The sequence below is a fragment of the Garra rufa genome, chromosome 3, assembly GCF_049309525.1.
Source record: "Garra rufa chromosome 3, GarRuf1.0, whole genome shotgun sequence".
Classification (NCBI taxonomy): Eukaryota; Metazoa; Chordata; class Actinopteri; order Cypriniformes; family Cyprinidae; genus Garra; species Garra rufa.
Genome location: NC_133363.1, coordinates 26,460,850 through 26,474,294, shown reverse-complemented (window position 1 = coordinate 26,474,294; position 13,445 = coordinate 26,460,850). Strand labels below are relative to the sequence as shown.

The following is a 13,445-nucleotide window of genomic DNA, read 5'->3' as shown; positions in this document are numbered from 1 at the left end:
AAATATGAATACTTTTATTTAACAAGAATGCTTTAAATTCATTAAAAGTAATGATAAAGACATGTATAATGTTACAAATGATTTCTATTTTAGATAAATGCGGTTCTGCATAAATGCTGAACTTTCTGTTCATCAAAGAAACCTGAAAAAAATCTACTCAGCTGTTTTCAACATAAAAAATAACAATAAAGGCTATTTTGAGCAGCAAATCAGAATATTAGAATGATTTCTGAAGGATGATGCTGGTGGAGTAATACATTTTGAAATATATTCAAATAGAAAACAGTTATTTTAAATAGTAAAAATATTTTAATATTTCATAGTTTTTTTATATTTAATAGTTTTGCAGGCTTGGTGAACAGAAGAGATGACTTTAAAAATGTAGGACTAGTAGTGTATAAAGTGGAAACACTGACTAAACTTAAAAATCGAAAACTAAAATGAGAACTTTAAAAAGGATATTGAAGATTCAAGATATTAATACATACTATAATAGTTCATAAATGATATAGTAATACTGGCAACTAAGAGAAAAATCTAATTCAGCTAATGATAAAACCAAGGTTACAAACTGAGCAGATATTGCCATAACATTCAATGCCATGACATAAGCTGAACAACATGGATATTAAACAGATAAGCAGTATTTCCAAACAAGGCTTCCATGAGATGGTTTCAATCTGCTAGTTGTATAAGTCATAAGTCACAGTCAAGCTTTCAATGTCACTCTCAGTCCAGAAGGAGTAAATCACCTTGGGGGAATTTCCATTTGGTTAGAAAAGCTGCAGGCTGAGCCCAGCAATCCTTCATAAACACGGCCCAGATAGGCTATCCTCCTCACGGGTCACAGAGAAAGTTTCGTAACACAGTCATCTATATATTAGTCAGGAGGAGGAGGAAAACGTTTAAACATTTTCTGCTTCTGTGAAAACAATGAAGTGGTAACTGAACAACGTGGCCTGGTTTCTTATTAACATTGTCCTGCTCAACAGATCAATTTAAGGAGAGCCTCCAGTTATGAATTATTCAGTCTACAATGGAGTTTGCAAAAAAGGAGCAACGTGGGGCAGAATGTGCTCCGACAGAAGGAGGAGGGTGCCCTCCACTGGATTTGGGCTTTGAAACACACTGACTGGAGTGTTCACATTTTTGTGGGTGAAGTAGGTCATTCAGGAAGTTTGAGATTCTTGGAGGCTTGAGAATGAGTAAAAATATACATTTACGTGCCATTGATTTCGTCCTTCCTCTGTCTAGACTCCCTATGAGGAAAACCTAGCCATTCTCTGAAAACCACAGAGAGCCGTCTGCTTTTAGACTGGCCATAGAAACACAACACTCCACCCTACAACAGGAAATAACTCTGTAATCTACTCAAACAAACAACAGCAGCTCACCGCAATGCAGCAGGGACATATTTAGAAAAATTATATGACATATATAAACAGTAGTCCTCCAGACACCATGTGAAAATGTCACACGTCTATATCAGATAATGCAGGCTGTCAGTGAGACAATACAAATTTAAAACTGTCTGACAGCTAAACTGCTGGTTTAGACATTTATATATATATAAAAAAAAATCTTGCTTGTTTTTTAAAACCATGTTTATCAGGGTATTTGTGTTTTTTTCCGTTTTTTTTTTCTTTTTTAATAAAATTCAAAGCTTTTTACAACATAAATAAAAATACACATAGTCTTTTGAAGGCTGTGCTTTTAAAAGACATATCTTATGCCCACCTAGACTATAATCATTTGATCAAAAGTAAGAAAAGTAATATTGTATATGCAGTTAAAGTCAAAAGTTTACATACACCTTGCAGAATTTGCTAAATTTTCATACAAAATGCATGTTATATTTATTTTTAGTACTGATCTAAATAAGAGATTTTACATGAAAGACGTTTACATACAGTCCACAAGAAAAAAAAAAGTTGAATTTATAAAAATGACCCTGTTCAAAAGTTTACATACTCTTGATTCTTAATACTGTGCTGTTGTTTCTTTGGTTTTTCAGTATTTGTATGTATTTGAACCCTTTCCAACAATGACTGTATGATTTTGAGATCTTTTCACACTGAGGACAACTGAGGGGACTCATAAGCAGTTATTACAGAAGGTTCAAACGCTCACTGATGCTCCAGAAGGAAAAACAATGCATTACGAGCCAGGAGTGTAAACTTTTGAAAAGAATGAAGATGTGCACATTTTTCTTTTTTTCATGTTCCCCAGAAGACAAAATAAGTTCAATTTACCCTGATCTTCAAATTCAAAAAGCCCCCAGCTCTTAATGCATTGCAATCCTTCTGAAGCATCAGTGAGATTTGAATCTTCTGTAATAGTTGCATATGAGTCCCTCAGTTGTCCTCAGTGTGAAAAGATAGATCTCAAAATCATAGTCATTGTTGGAATAGGTTCAAAAATGCACAAAAATGCTGAAAAACCAAAGAATTTGTTAGACCTGAAGAACTTTTCTGAAGAACAGCAGGCAGTTTTACTGTTCAGGACAAACAAGGGACTGCAGTGGATCATTCAGGTACTTTACTAAGAATCAAATGTATGTAAACTTTTGATCAGGGTCATTGTTATAAATTCAACTATTATTTTCGTTTGTGGACCATATGTAAACAATTTTAATGTGAAATATCTTATTCAGGCCAGTACTAAATAAAAAATAACATGCATTTTGTATGATCCCTCTTATTTTAGTAACATTTTTGCAGATTCTGCAATGTGTATGTAAACTTTTGACTTCAAATGGAATATTTTTACAATGTAAAACAGCTATCTTCCATTTAAAAAAAAATAAAATAAATAAAATGTAATTTATTCCTGTGATGCAAAGCTGAATTTTCAGCTTCATTACTCCAGTCTTCCGTGCCACAAGATCCTTCTCAAATCTTACTAATATGTTTTTTGAAAACAGTTATGCTGCTTAATATTTTTTGAAAAAAGTCATTCACTTGGATTAAGTAAGATGAACAATAAATAAATGCTTGCTTTTATTAAGCAAAAATGCATTAAATTGATTCAAACTGTTGTGAAAATAGCACACAAATCACATACTTTGGAGAAACACCGTTTATTCAGTATGCAGCATCAGTTCTGGTCTTGTCAAAAGGCGACACCACTGATCAATGCTATAAACAAACTCAAGTGCCAATTTGAGGCCAACACTTTGATAGGGGAATGAGGAAACACGATTGGAAAGGACGATTGCTCTAAAGCTGAAAAGTAGCAGAGGTCTGTGACATGGCATTATAGAGGAACGTGTTGTTGAAAGGTACAAACTGGTGTGTGATGATTTTGATGGCTTCCTGAGCTGCTGATCCTGCAACAAAAGACAGACAATGGGCCTCTTTACAACTGGCATAACTATGTTGTTCACATCTGGGTGGCTTCTGGATATGGAATAAGACTACTATGTGACTGGATCAGGACAGCATTGGAAACCGGCACTTATGTAATACACTTAAAAAGGATAGTTCACCCAGAAATGAAAATTCTGTCATTAATTACTCACCCGCTTGTCGTTTTAAACCTGTAAGATCTTCGTTCATCTTCAGAACAAAAATGAAGATACTTTTAATGAAATCCAAGAGCTTTCTGGCCCTGCATAGTCAGCAACACAACTACCATGTTCAAGGCCCAAAAAAGTAATTAAAATAGTCCTTTTGACATCAGTGGTTAGCCAAGTGCTTCTCTCTTCTGTGTTAATTTTTTTGACGCGTGTTCACAACAGTATCACAACATGGTACTCTCGTGAACATGTGTCGAAGATTGACATGGAAGAGAAGAAACTGTTGAATAAAGTTGTTATTTTGGTTTTCTTTGTGCACAAGAAGTATTCTCGTAGCTTCAAACATTACAGCTGAACCACTGATGTCACATGGACTATTTTAACGATGTACTAACTACCTTTCTGGGCCGTGAACGTGTCAGTTGTGTTGCTGTCTATTCAGGGACAAAAAACTCTCGGATTTCGTCAGAAATATCTTAATTTGTGTTCTAAAGATGAACAGAAGTCTTACGGGTTTGCAATGACATGAGGGTGCGTAATTAATGACAGATTTGTTATTTTAAGGTTTACAGTAACCAAACATTCTCAGTAGTTTTTTTTACTAACCCTATTTTCTTTCACTATTTAAGATTATTACATTAAACACTGCTATATAGGAATTAGAAGTGAAAAGTTTTAAAGTGGCTATATGCAAATGGACAAGGGCAGAAACATGAGGGAGAGAAACTAGAGATTCAAGTTAAGAATTCTCACGTTATTGTTCATTAAATCAATCATCTAATCACTTAGATTGTCTTGTTTCCAGCCAAAATATCTAAAAATTCTTAAATCAAGAAGGATTTTCTAGACAAGTAAAAATGATTGTCTTGTTTAAAAAAAAAAAACCTATTCAAAATTAAGTGCATTTTTACTTGAAACAAGCAAAATGATCTGCCAATGGGGTAAGAAAAAAAAACCTTGTTTTCTGTTTGAAATGAAAGCCAATAACCCACAGCAAAGCACTTGGTAAGATTAAATGAGCTCTTGCTGCAGAAATCTGTCAGATGGAAATAAATAGTGCCCGACAGAAAATTTTCCACCCAGTCTTTGAGTGACAGATAATGATTATTTGTAGCGCATCACTTAAGTAGTTGTATACAGACAATGAAAACGCATTAGCATTTACATCTCCCTGACCACCTCCGAATGTGGTTCCATTGATCCAATCACCATGCATTTTCACCTGGCTTTTTATGTGGTTAAGTGCTATCCGGCAGTTGTACGATTATTGAAAATGCATAAAACAATGGAAGCAGTGAAGACGCCTTTAGAGTATAAAATCATATCATAGAGGATGTCACAGTATGCATTATGAATGCAACCTGGTTTCATGACGAAAACTTACCTTTGAGAGCTTTTTCACAAGACGTGAAATACGTACTGCCATGTACGTTTCGTGACATATTTGATGTGAAATATCCACTGAGTGGCGCTAAAAGAGTGTTTGTTTTTTTTCTTTTTCCAGAACAGATACATATGGTACGTTTTATGTGATGTTAGTTTTGTAAGTGTTATAGCAGTTCTGATTGGAAATGTCCGTTAAATGGCGCTATAACTCTAATGCTCTGTGACGTTTTAAAATAACGCACCAGCACTACACCTAAACCAACCCAACAGTATGAACAAACGCGAATGTGATATAAAAATAATCACAAGCATGTCGTTTCAGCTTGTTTTTCGATCTCTCATCTTTCAGCTCTTTTCATCGTTTTTCATAGTATTCCTACCCAAAGATTCCACTTCTTAAGTCCAAGCAAGCTTGTTACATCCAGAAAGCCGAACATATGGAAATCTAATCATAACTGTGTACGGAAACGATTACAAGCGATGTTTTACTGCCTCAGGTGTTCATTTCTGTTGGAAACTGCAGTGATATGTACTTATTGGTATGTATTTTTCACACCTTGCGCAGATGTTCCCAGAGGTACGTTTTCGGCATGAGACCAGGTAGTACGAATGCATGGCGAGGTGTGTGTTTGCAGACTCCTGAATAAGTACATAATCACTCACCTCCCAGAAAAGCAGCGACCGTGTGTGGCTCGGCAGCTCCATAACGGCAGCTGGAAGATGGGAAAAATAACATTTACACTGTTACCATTTGAGTATAAACAGAGGGACCAGAGGAACTGGAGAACTTGTGCTTCTTTATTATCAATATTACAAAACCATGTTTTGTATAAATATTTAGTTTGTATGGCTCCAAAGCAAACAGGCTTAACTGTGAGCTTAAACTTACAACTCATGGATGTAGTCATCTTTCACATTGACGTTCAGACTGTACTCCAGTAGAAGACTGTTTACACACAGCTTGAGTTTGTTAATGTCTTCCTCCACCTGGTAATTGTAGACACCTGAGAAAAACAGTCATACTCTATAATATCAGAGCGACAGTTCAAATACACATGGTTTAAACTTCTGGTGTCCATTTGAGGTTTTCGATAAAAGTATTTTATGCTCCCCCAGGCTGCATTTATTTGATTAAAAATACAGTAAAAACTTATATTGTGAAATATTGTTACGATTTAAAATAACTGCTTTATATTTTAATATTTAATTTATTTCTGTGATGGAAAAGCTGAATTTTCAGCAGCCATTATTTAGCCACATGATCCTTCAGAAATTATTCTAATGTTGACTTGCTGCTCAAGAAACATTTCCTATTATTAAAGGGACAGTTCACCCAAAAATCTTTTTTTACTCACCGTCGTGTCGTTCCAAACTACTAAGACCTTTGTTCGTCTTTGGAAAGCAAATTAAGATATTTTTGATGAAATTCGAGAGCTTTTCTTGTAGCTTCATAACATTACAGCTGGTAGTTGCATTGCTGTCTATGTAGAGTCAGAATCTCTTGGATTTCATCAATCTTAATTTGTGTTCTGAAGATGAACGAAGGTCTTACGGATTTGAAACGACATGAAGATGAGTAATTAATGACAGAATTTTCATTTTTTTGAGAGTTTATGGTTAAGAGTTTTAATAACTCTTCTGACCTGGGTAACGGGAGTGCTGCTGATAGAAGCGATCGACTGAGCGAAGCATGAGGTACAGAACCATCTCACTGTCTGTGCTGTCCATACAGGATGCTATGGAGACAGAAACAACTGCTTAAACACACAGACACACCCAAGCATGGATGTACACATGAACAATGTTAGTAAAGCCATCTAAACAATCCTGTACAGTGGCCATAACATTTATAAACTGAGATAAACCACATGCAGACAGAGAACCGTACAGAACACATACTGATTTCATCTTTATTAAATGTGTCCACACTGTATTCTTCTGCCAGAGACCTGCAGCGCACCACTCTGAGGAAAGCTGCGTTTTTACCTGTGGGACACAAAACACCACACAACATATGTATTAAACCATTTGTGGAGAAAGCCATCTGTTAAAATTCTCAAACATGAGAATTTTCAGTAATCGCTGGAACTATAACTGAATGCAAACATACTGATGGAATCACAAAAAAACATTTATATTTAGATCTGAGAGCAGACTATGGGAGTGTGTGTGCTGTACTCACAGAAGAGTTTGATTTCCTGTTCAGAGATGCTCTCTGGAGGCTGTGGGATAAACAGATCATTAATGTTAATGTGCAAATAAATGTGATAAACTGCAGTTATTACAGATGTTGATTTTGTAAATACCTTTCCCACTGATTGTAGAAGCGCTTCAACATGTTTGGACACAACTGCTGCGTCCTTCATGGCTTTCTCTCTGTAGCTGAAATTGAAAGTGCCAAACAGATGACATTTTACCAAAACACAGTCAGCAGGAATCAATAAAAGCAACAAGCAGACAGTCACTTTAAAGGGATAGTTCACCCAAAAATGAAAATTTGATGTTTATCTGCTTACCCCCAGGGCATCCAAGATGTAGGTGACTTTGTTTCTTCAGTAGAACACAAATGAAGAGTTTTAACTCAAACCGTTGCAGTCTGTCAGTCATATAATAGCAGTCAATGGTTACCAAATCTTTAAGAGTGAAAAAAACATACACAGACAAAACCAAATTAAACCATGCGGCTTGTGACCATACATTGAGGTCTTAGGACACAAAACGATCTGTCTTCGCAAAAAACTTAACAGTATTTGTTTCAGTATTTATTTATTTTAAGCCAGAGGGTTTAATTTGGTTAAGACCTCTATGTATCATCACAAGCCACGTGGTTTAATTTGGTTTTGTCTGTGTATGTTTTTTTCACTCTTAAAGATTTGGTAACCATTGACTGCTATTATATGACTGACAGACTTGCAATGGTTTGAGTTAAAAATCTTCGTTTGTGTTCTACTGAAGAAACAAAGTCACCTACATCTTGGATGCCCTGGGGGTAGGCAGATAAACATCAAATTTTCATTTTTGGGTGAACTATCCCTTTAAATGTCTAAGTATGTAATGTCCCTCAGCTGTTGGTCATAACCAGTAGCTCTTTGCTTGTTAAGCACAATACTTAACATGTTAAGAGCATGTCAATGTACAATATTAGACACACTGCTACTAATAAGATGTTTCCTGATTCTTTGTGATTTGAAAGCTGAATACTTACACATTTTGTAACTTGATGAATTTGTCTGAATCTGCAATCATGTCTGGGATGGTTCCTCGCACAGGTAGGTTTCCATTTCCTTCGTTCCGAACAAAGTCCCGCACTCCATGTGCCATCACCCAGAAGGACGGGCTCTACAATAAGACAAATAAAAGCTACTGGTGATGTACAAACAGGTATTATTGAGTCATACATAATATGGATTGAGATATTATAGAAATTCTAATATCTAAAAAAAATTATAGATTTTAATTTTTGCATGTAACTACACTACAACATTTTTTTGAACATTAAGATTTTTTATGTTTTTTAACAAAGTCTCTTCTGCTCACCAAGCCTGCATTTATTTGATCCAAAGTACGGCATAAACAGTTACATTTTGAACTACTTTTGCTATTTAAAATAACTGTTTTCTATTTGATTATATTTTAAAATGTAATTTATTCCTGTTTCAAAGCTGAATTTTTAGCATAATTTCTTCAGTCACATGATCCTTCAGAAATCCTTTGAATATTCTTATTTGCTGCAAAAAAAAAATATATATATATATTATTATTATGTTAAATACAGTCGAGTAGAATTTTTTCAGGGTCCTTTGATAAATAGAAGAAGAGCATTTATCTAAAATTGAAATATTATGTAACATTACATGACTTTATATATACACACAAGTATTAATTATTATAAAAAATTGACTCTTTAGAATGGTATAGTATATAATGTTACAAAAGCATTTTATTTCAAATAAATGCTGATCTTTGGATCTTTCTTTTTATCAAACAATCCTGAAAAAAAAATTACTCAACTGTTTCAAATATTGATGATAATAACAATAAACAAAATGTTTCTTGAACAGCAAATCAGCATATTAGAATGATTTCTGAAGGATCATGTGACACTGAAGACTGGAGTAATGATGCTGAAAATTTAGCTTTGATCACAGGAATAAATTACATTTTAAAATATATTCAAACAGAACACAGTTATTTTAAATAGTAAAAATATTTCAAAACTTTACAGTTTTTTGCCATACTTAGAATCTATTAAATCCAGTCTTAGTGAGACTTTAAAGAAAAAAAATCTTAAAAACATCAAAAACTGACTGGTAGTGTACATATTTCCAGAAAGAAGTACATAAGAAGAGTGATAAAACATATTCTATGACAGGTGATTATTTTTTTATATCAAAGCAAAATTATCCAAGTGTTGGTTAACTGCAAGTGTATAAAACCACGTAAAATGTGTCTCAACATTTCGTTCTGAATGTGTGAATCTTCTGATTCTAGACACTATAGCTATATAGCTAGATGAAAAACAAGTGCAGAAACACTATTTTTTGTTTTGCATACTCCTACTAACCTGTGAGGTAATGTTTTCACACTGCTCAGAATTAAAAATGTCCTCCGTTGCACTGGAGACCTACATTGTCAGGTGATAAAATTCAATAAAACTCATATGCAAGGAACACAAACTACAGCTACAGCTTTTCAAATGTGAGGAGCTGTACCTTGGTGGGGTTCAGAGCTGTGTTTACATTCTTGATTGCCTCCTCAAAATTCTCTTCATCTTCAGGTGTTCCGTTCTCATTCCTTAGGACTCCTGAGAAAATACAGAAATTAAGAAAAACCGATAACAAAAGAGACATGATGAGCTGAAAAAAATGATGGGAAACCTCTGATGAATTACATTACCTTCTCTGATGAGTTGCCTGAAAGCTTCCTTCTCCTTATAATTCTTCGGTAACTGAGAGTTATGCTGGAACAGAGAAGATAGATATATTAACAGGTAATTTAGGACATTTCGGAGCTCTCATATTTAGAAAGCTCATTAAAATACGTCAAAAATTACCTCATTATACCACTTTTCCAAGAATTTGGCAACCACAATGATCCATGGCGTATGGCTATGATCCTAAAATCAAAAAACAAAATTCATACAACATTTTTTAAACGCCAATGCAAGTCACATACAATAAAAATTACATCTGTAATCAACGTTTTGTCTGACCTTCTTCTCCATGTTGTCCATGTCGTAGGACTCTACGTGGTGTTTGAGCTCTCTGAATGGTTGATCTAGTCTCAGGTCCTCTAAAGCATTATCTGGATGAGATTCAACCACTGTAGTGAAAGACACAGACATAAATGTTAAGTATATGCTAAATTACATTTTAGCAAAGTTATTATGAAAACATTCTTTGCTTCAGCAAATCATGATTATTACCTGTGTGCTCTTTCACAATCAGCCTCATGTAACCAATGAGTCCATATGTTCGACATACAAGGAATGGCACACCAGCCTCCCATAACACACAGCCCAGCCTCAAACATGTGCTGTCAAAATAAAGATACATGACATAAGCTGATCTGAAGAACTAGAACTAAAAACCAATCAAATATTAACCAGTATCTTTTATTTATCATGTCTGTTTGGTAATATATTTAAAAGAAACCTCTTAAAATAATAAAGAAACAATATATTCAGATTAGTATTATAGTAGTAATACCTTTCTGGAAGATGGACACCAATTACCAGACTGAATCTGTGAAAAAACTCAGGATCATTGTCCAAAAGCTTATCAGGACTCTGAATATCAAAAAACAAACAAACAAACAAACAGATAAACTTAGATGAAAATACAAGGAGAACACATTTGACTACATTCATGTGGCTTAAATCCCTTTAGATATAAAGGCTTATGATTAAATGCTTATTAGTTATGTTAATAAATATTACACCTATGCACCTTTTTAAAGAAGTATTTTCTGCTTATCAAGCCTATACTTATTTGATCCAAGGTACAGCAAAAACAATACAATTTTGAAATATTTTCACTATTTAAAATAGTTGTTTTCTATTTGAAGATATTTTCAAATGTAATTTATTCCTGTAATCAAAGCTAAATATTTGGCATCATTACTCTAGTCTTCGGTGTCACATGATCCTTCAGAAATCATTCTAATATGCTGATTTGCTGTTCAAGAAATGTTTATTATGATGATGATGATCAACATTTTAAACTTTTTTTTTTCAGGATTCTCTGATGAATAGAAAGAAAAAAAAATCTGCATTTGTCTGAAACTACTCAGCTGTATTCAACATAATAACAAATGTTTTTCAGCAGCAAATCAGAATTTTAGAATGATTACTGAAGGATCATGTGATGGAGTAATGATGCTAAAAACTCAGTTTTGAAATCACAGGAATAAGTCACATTTTAAAATATATTCAAATAGAAACAGTTATTTTAAATAGTAAATATATTTCAAAATGTTACTGCTTTTGCTGTACTTTGGATCAAATATAAATGCAGGCTTGTTGAGCTGAAGAGACTTTACAAAACACTGAAAAATCCTAAAACATTTGACTAGTATTTGAGAGAAGTTTCTTATGAAATGTTATTACAATTTTATATAACTCTTTTATATTTTACCACAATTTAAAATGTTATTTATTACTGTGATGCAGAGCTGAATGTTCAGCAGCTATTACTCCAGTCTTCAGTGTCACATGATCCTTCAGAAATCATTCTAATATGCTGATTTGGTGCTCAAGAAATATTTCTTATTTTATCATTAATTGTTGAAAATAGTGTTATCAATGGTGTGCTGTTATTAATGTCAAACTATTTTAATGCATCCTTGCTGAATACAAGTATTAATTAAAAAAAAAATCTTTTAATCTTAAATCTTTTAAATTATATTTCAATTTAAAGCCATAATCTTGGCTAAGGATTGACCTGCTTAACATTTCAGTCACAATATAATTCCTAAACAAACCTTGACTGGTTTCGTACACCTGTGTATTTACTACAAGTAAAACTACAATATGTTCTGATTACATTAACACTGACCTCTTCTACAAAGTTTCCAGACACGTCACTATTGAGCTCCTGCAGCAGTTCAGTAGCAGCCTGAGCCCTGTTCTGCAAAATAAGCACAACATCATTCAGCATATATATCACTTTAGGTTCAAAGAGAGTTGTTATGACACAAAACTTACCTTCCCAATACTGCTGCTGGTGAGAAAAAAGCTGCAGAAAAGACCAAAGAATGACCAGAATCAGAAGCATTTTTTTATAATGTGCAATCTGATATATATGTGTCTCTATATCTGTTACAAAAACAAAACAATGATTAGCAGGCCAATGACTTTACTTGTTTCCAACATCCTCCCCAGACACTTTGTGCCCATCAACTATGGTAAAGGCTCCAATTCCTAAGAAGCAGAGCAGAAAGTATAATGTTAACACAATAATCTATATGAATTCACATCTCACTGTCATGATTTGAGGTGCACATTAAGAAATATTGGTACCTGGCAGCACAAGGTTTTTGAGTATTTCGGTGCCAGTTGAGGTGGCATTGATGAGACACACATGGGCATTTTCAAGTGCTTCTTGTCCATGATCTCCCCACAACCTGATACAAACATATAACAACCAATAAATGACCAGTGGAGAAGTACGTTATAGCCATAATAACATAGCTAAGACAAGAAGGCAACAGTCAAGCAAATTAATACATCCAGTGATTTCTGATCAGCTGGATATCGAGTTTAGACAGATTATGTTGCTGTCATGTAATGAATTAAAGCATGATTATTAATCTGAGGTAACTCTGCAATGATAAAAGCTCTTGCTATGACCGATGGGCCTCTATGTATGTCCGCGTTTTGCAATAGGAAAGCTTAAAACTAATGCTGAAGAAGAAACGCTGTGCATATTACACTGCATTATATTGTTGTTTAAAACCCAAACGATATGTACCTGAGCTGTCGATCATACTTCTGCTCTTTGCTCGTTTTGAGGTCTGTCATGGTCCTCTGTCTCTCTCTATGACGGCTTGATCCTACCGGCACGCTGCTGTTTCACTATTTGGAGATTGACATTCGCAGATTCGATACACGCAGAACTTGACCAGGAGGTGGAGCCATTGGGCCGCTTCAATGATCTTTTGACAACTTTTAACATACTTTTTATGTTCTCCTTTCTTCACAAGAATTTTATTTGTTCATTACTACGAAAACAACCCGCATATGCTTATTTAGAGTATCAGTGTGTTATAAAATTAGATTTAGATTTGTATTCATTCTAATCGCTGATGAATGGCTGATTTTTGACAGTGATCTCAAATATGAGAAAAGGTGTCTCAGTTGATACGAATTATCACAATACAACAAAGATAAATTACTGTTTGCTTTATCTTTATCTTTATCTTTATCTTTATGACTGCTTCTCTTGCTAAGAATGCCGAGCTGTCTACCATCAGGCAAGAAACTTTTCACCCTGAAAGCCACAGATGTGAACCTCTGGTCATAAGTGTACATTTTTCGAAATTG

General features: G+C 34.3%; 1 protein-coding gene across 1 annotated transcript; it reads right to left on the bottom strand.

Annotated features, from left to right (window-relative positions):
• Positions 1–3,063: 3,063 nt before the first annotated feature.
• nae1 (nedd8 activating enzyme E1 subunit 1) lies at positions 3,064–12,972 on the bottom strand. The gene is made up of 20 exons (XM_073836909.1): positions 12,874–12,972; positions 12,423–12,526; positions 12,263–12,323; positions 12,108–12,138; positions 11,959–12,030; positions 10,612–10,691; positions 10,329–10,438; positions 10,116–10,225; positions 9,957–10,019; positions 9,800–9,863; positions 9,616–9,707; positions 9,468–9,527; positions 8,109–8,242; positions 7,210–7,285; positions 7,086–7,125; positions 6,803–6,889; positions 6,547–6,639; positions 5,793–5,907; positions 5,567–5,616; positions 3,064–3,328 (listed from the first exon to the last, which is right to left on the bottom strand). Exons 1-20 carry the CDS (start codon positions 12,921–12,923, stop codon positions 3,219–3,221), a joined length of 1,602 nt encoding a protein of 533 aa, XP_073693010.1. The 5' UTR covers positions 12,924–12,972; the 3' UTR covers positions 3,064–3,218.
• Between the last annotated feature and the right edge of the window lie 473 nt (positions 12,973–13,445).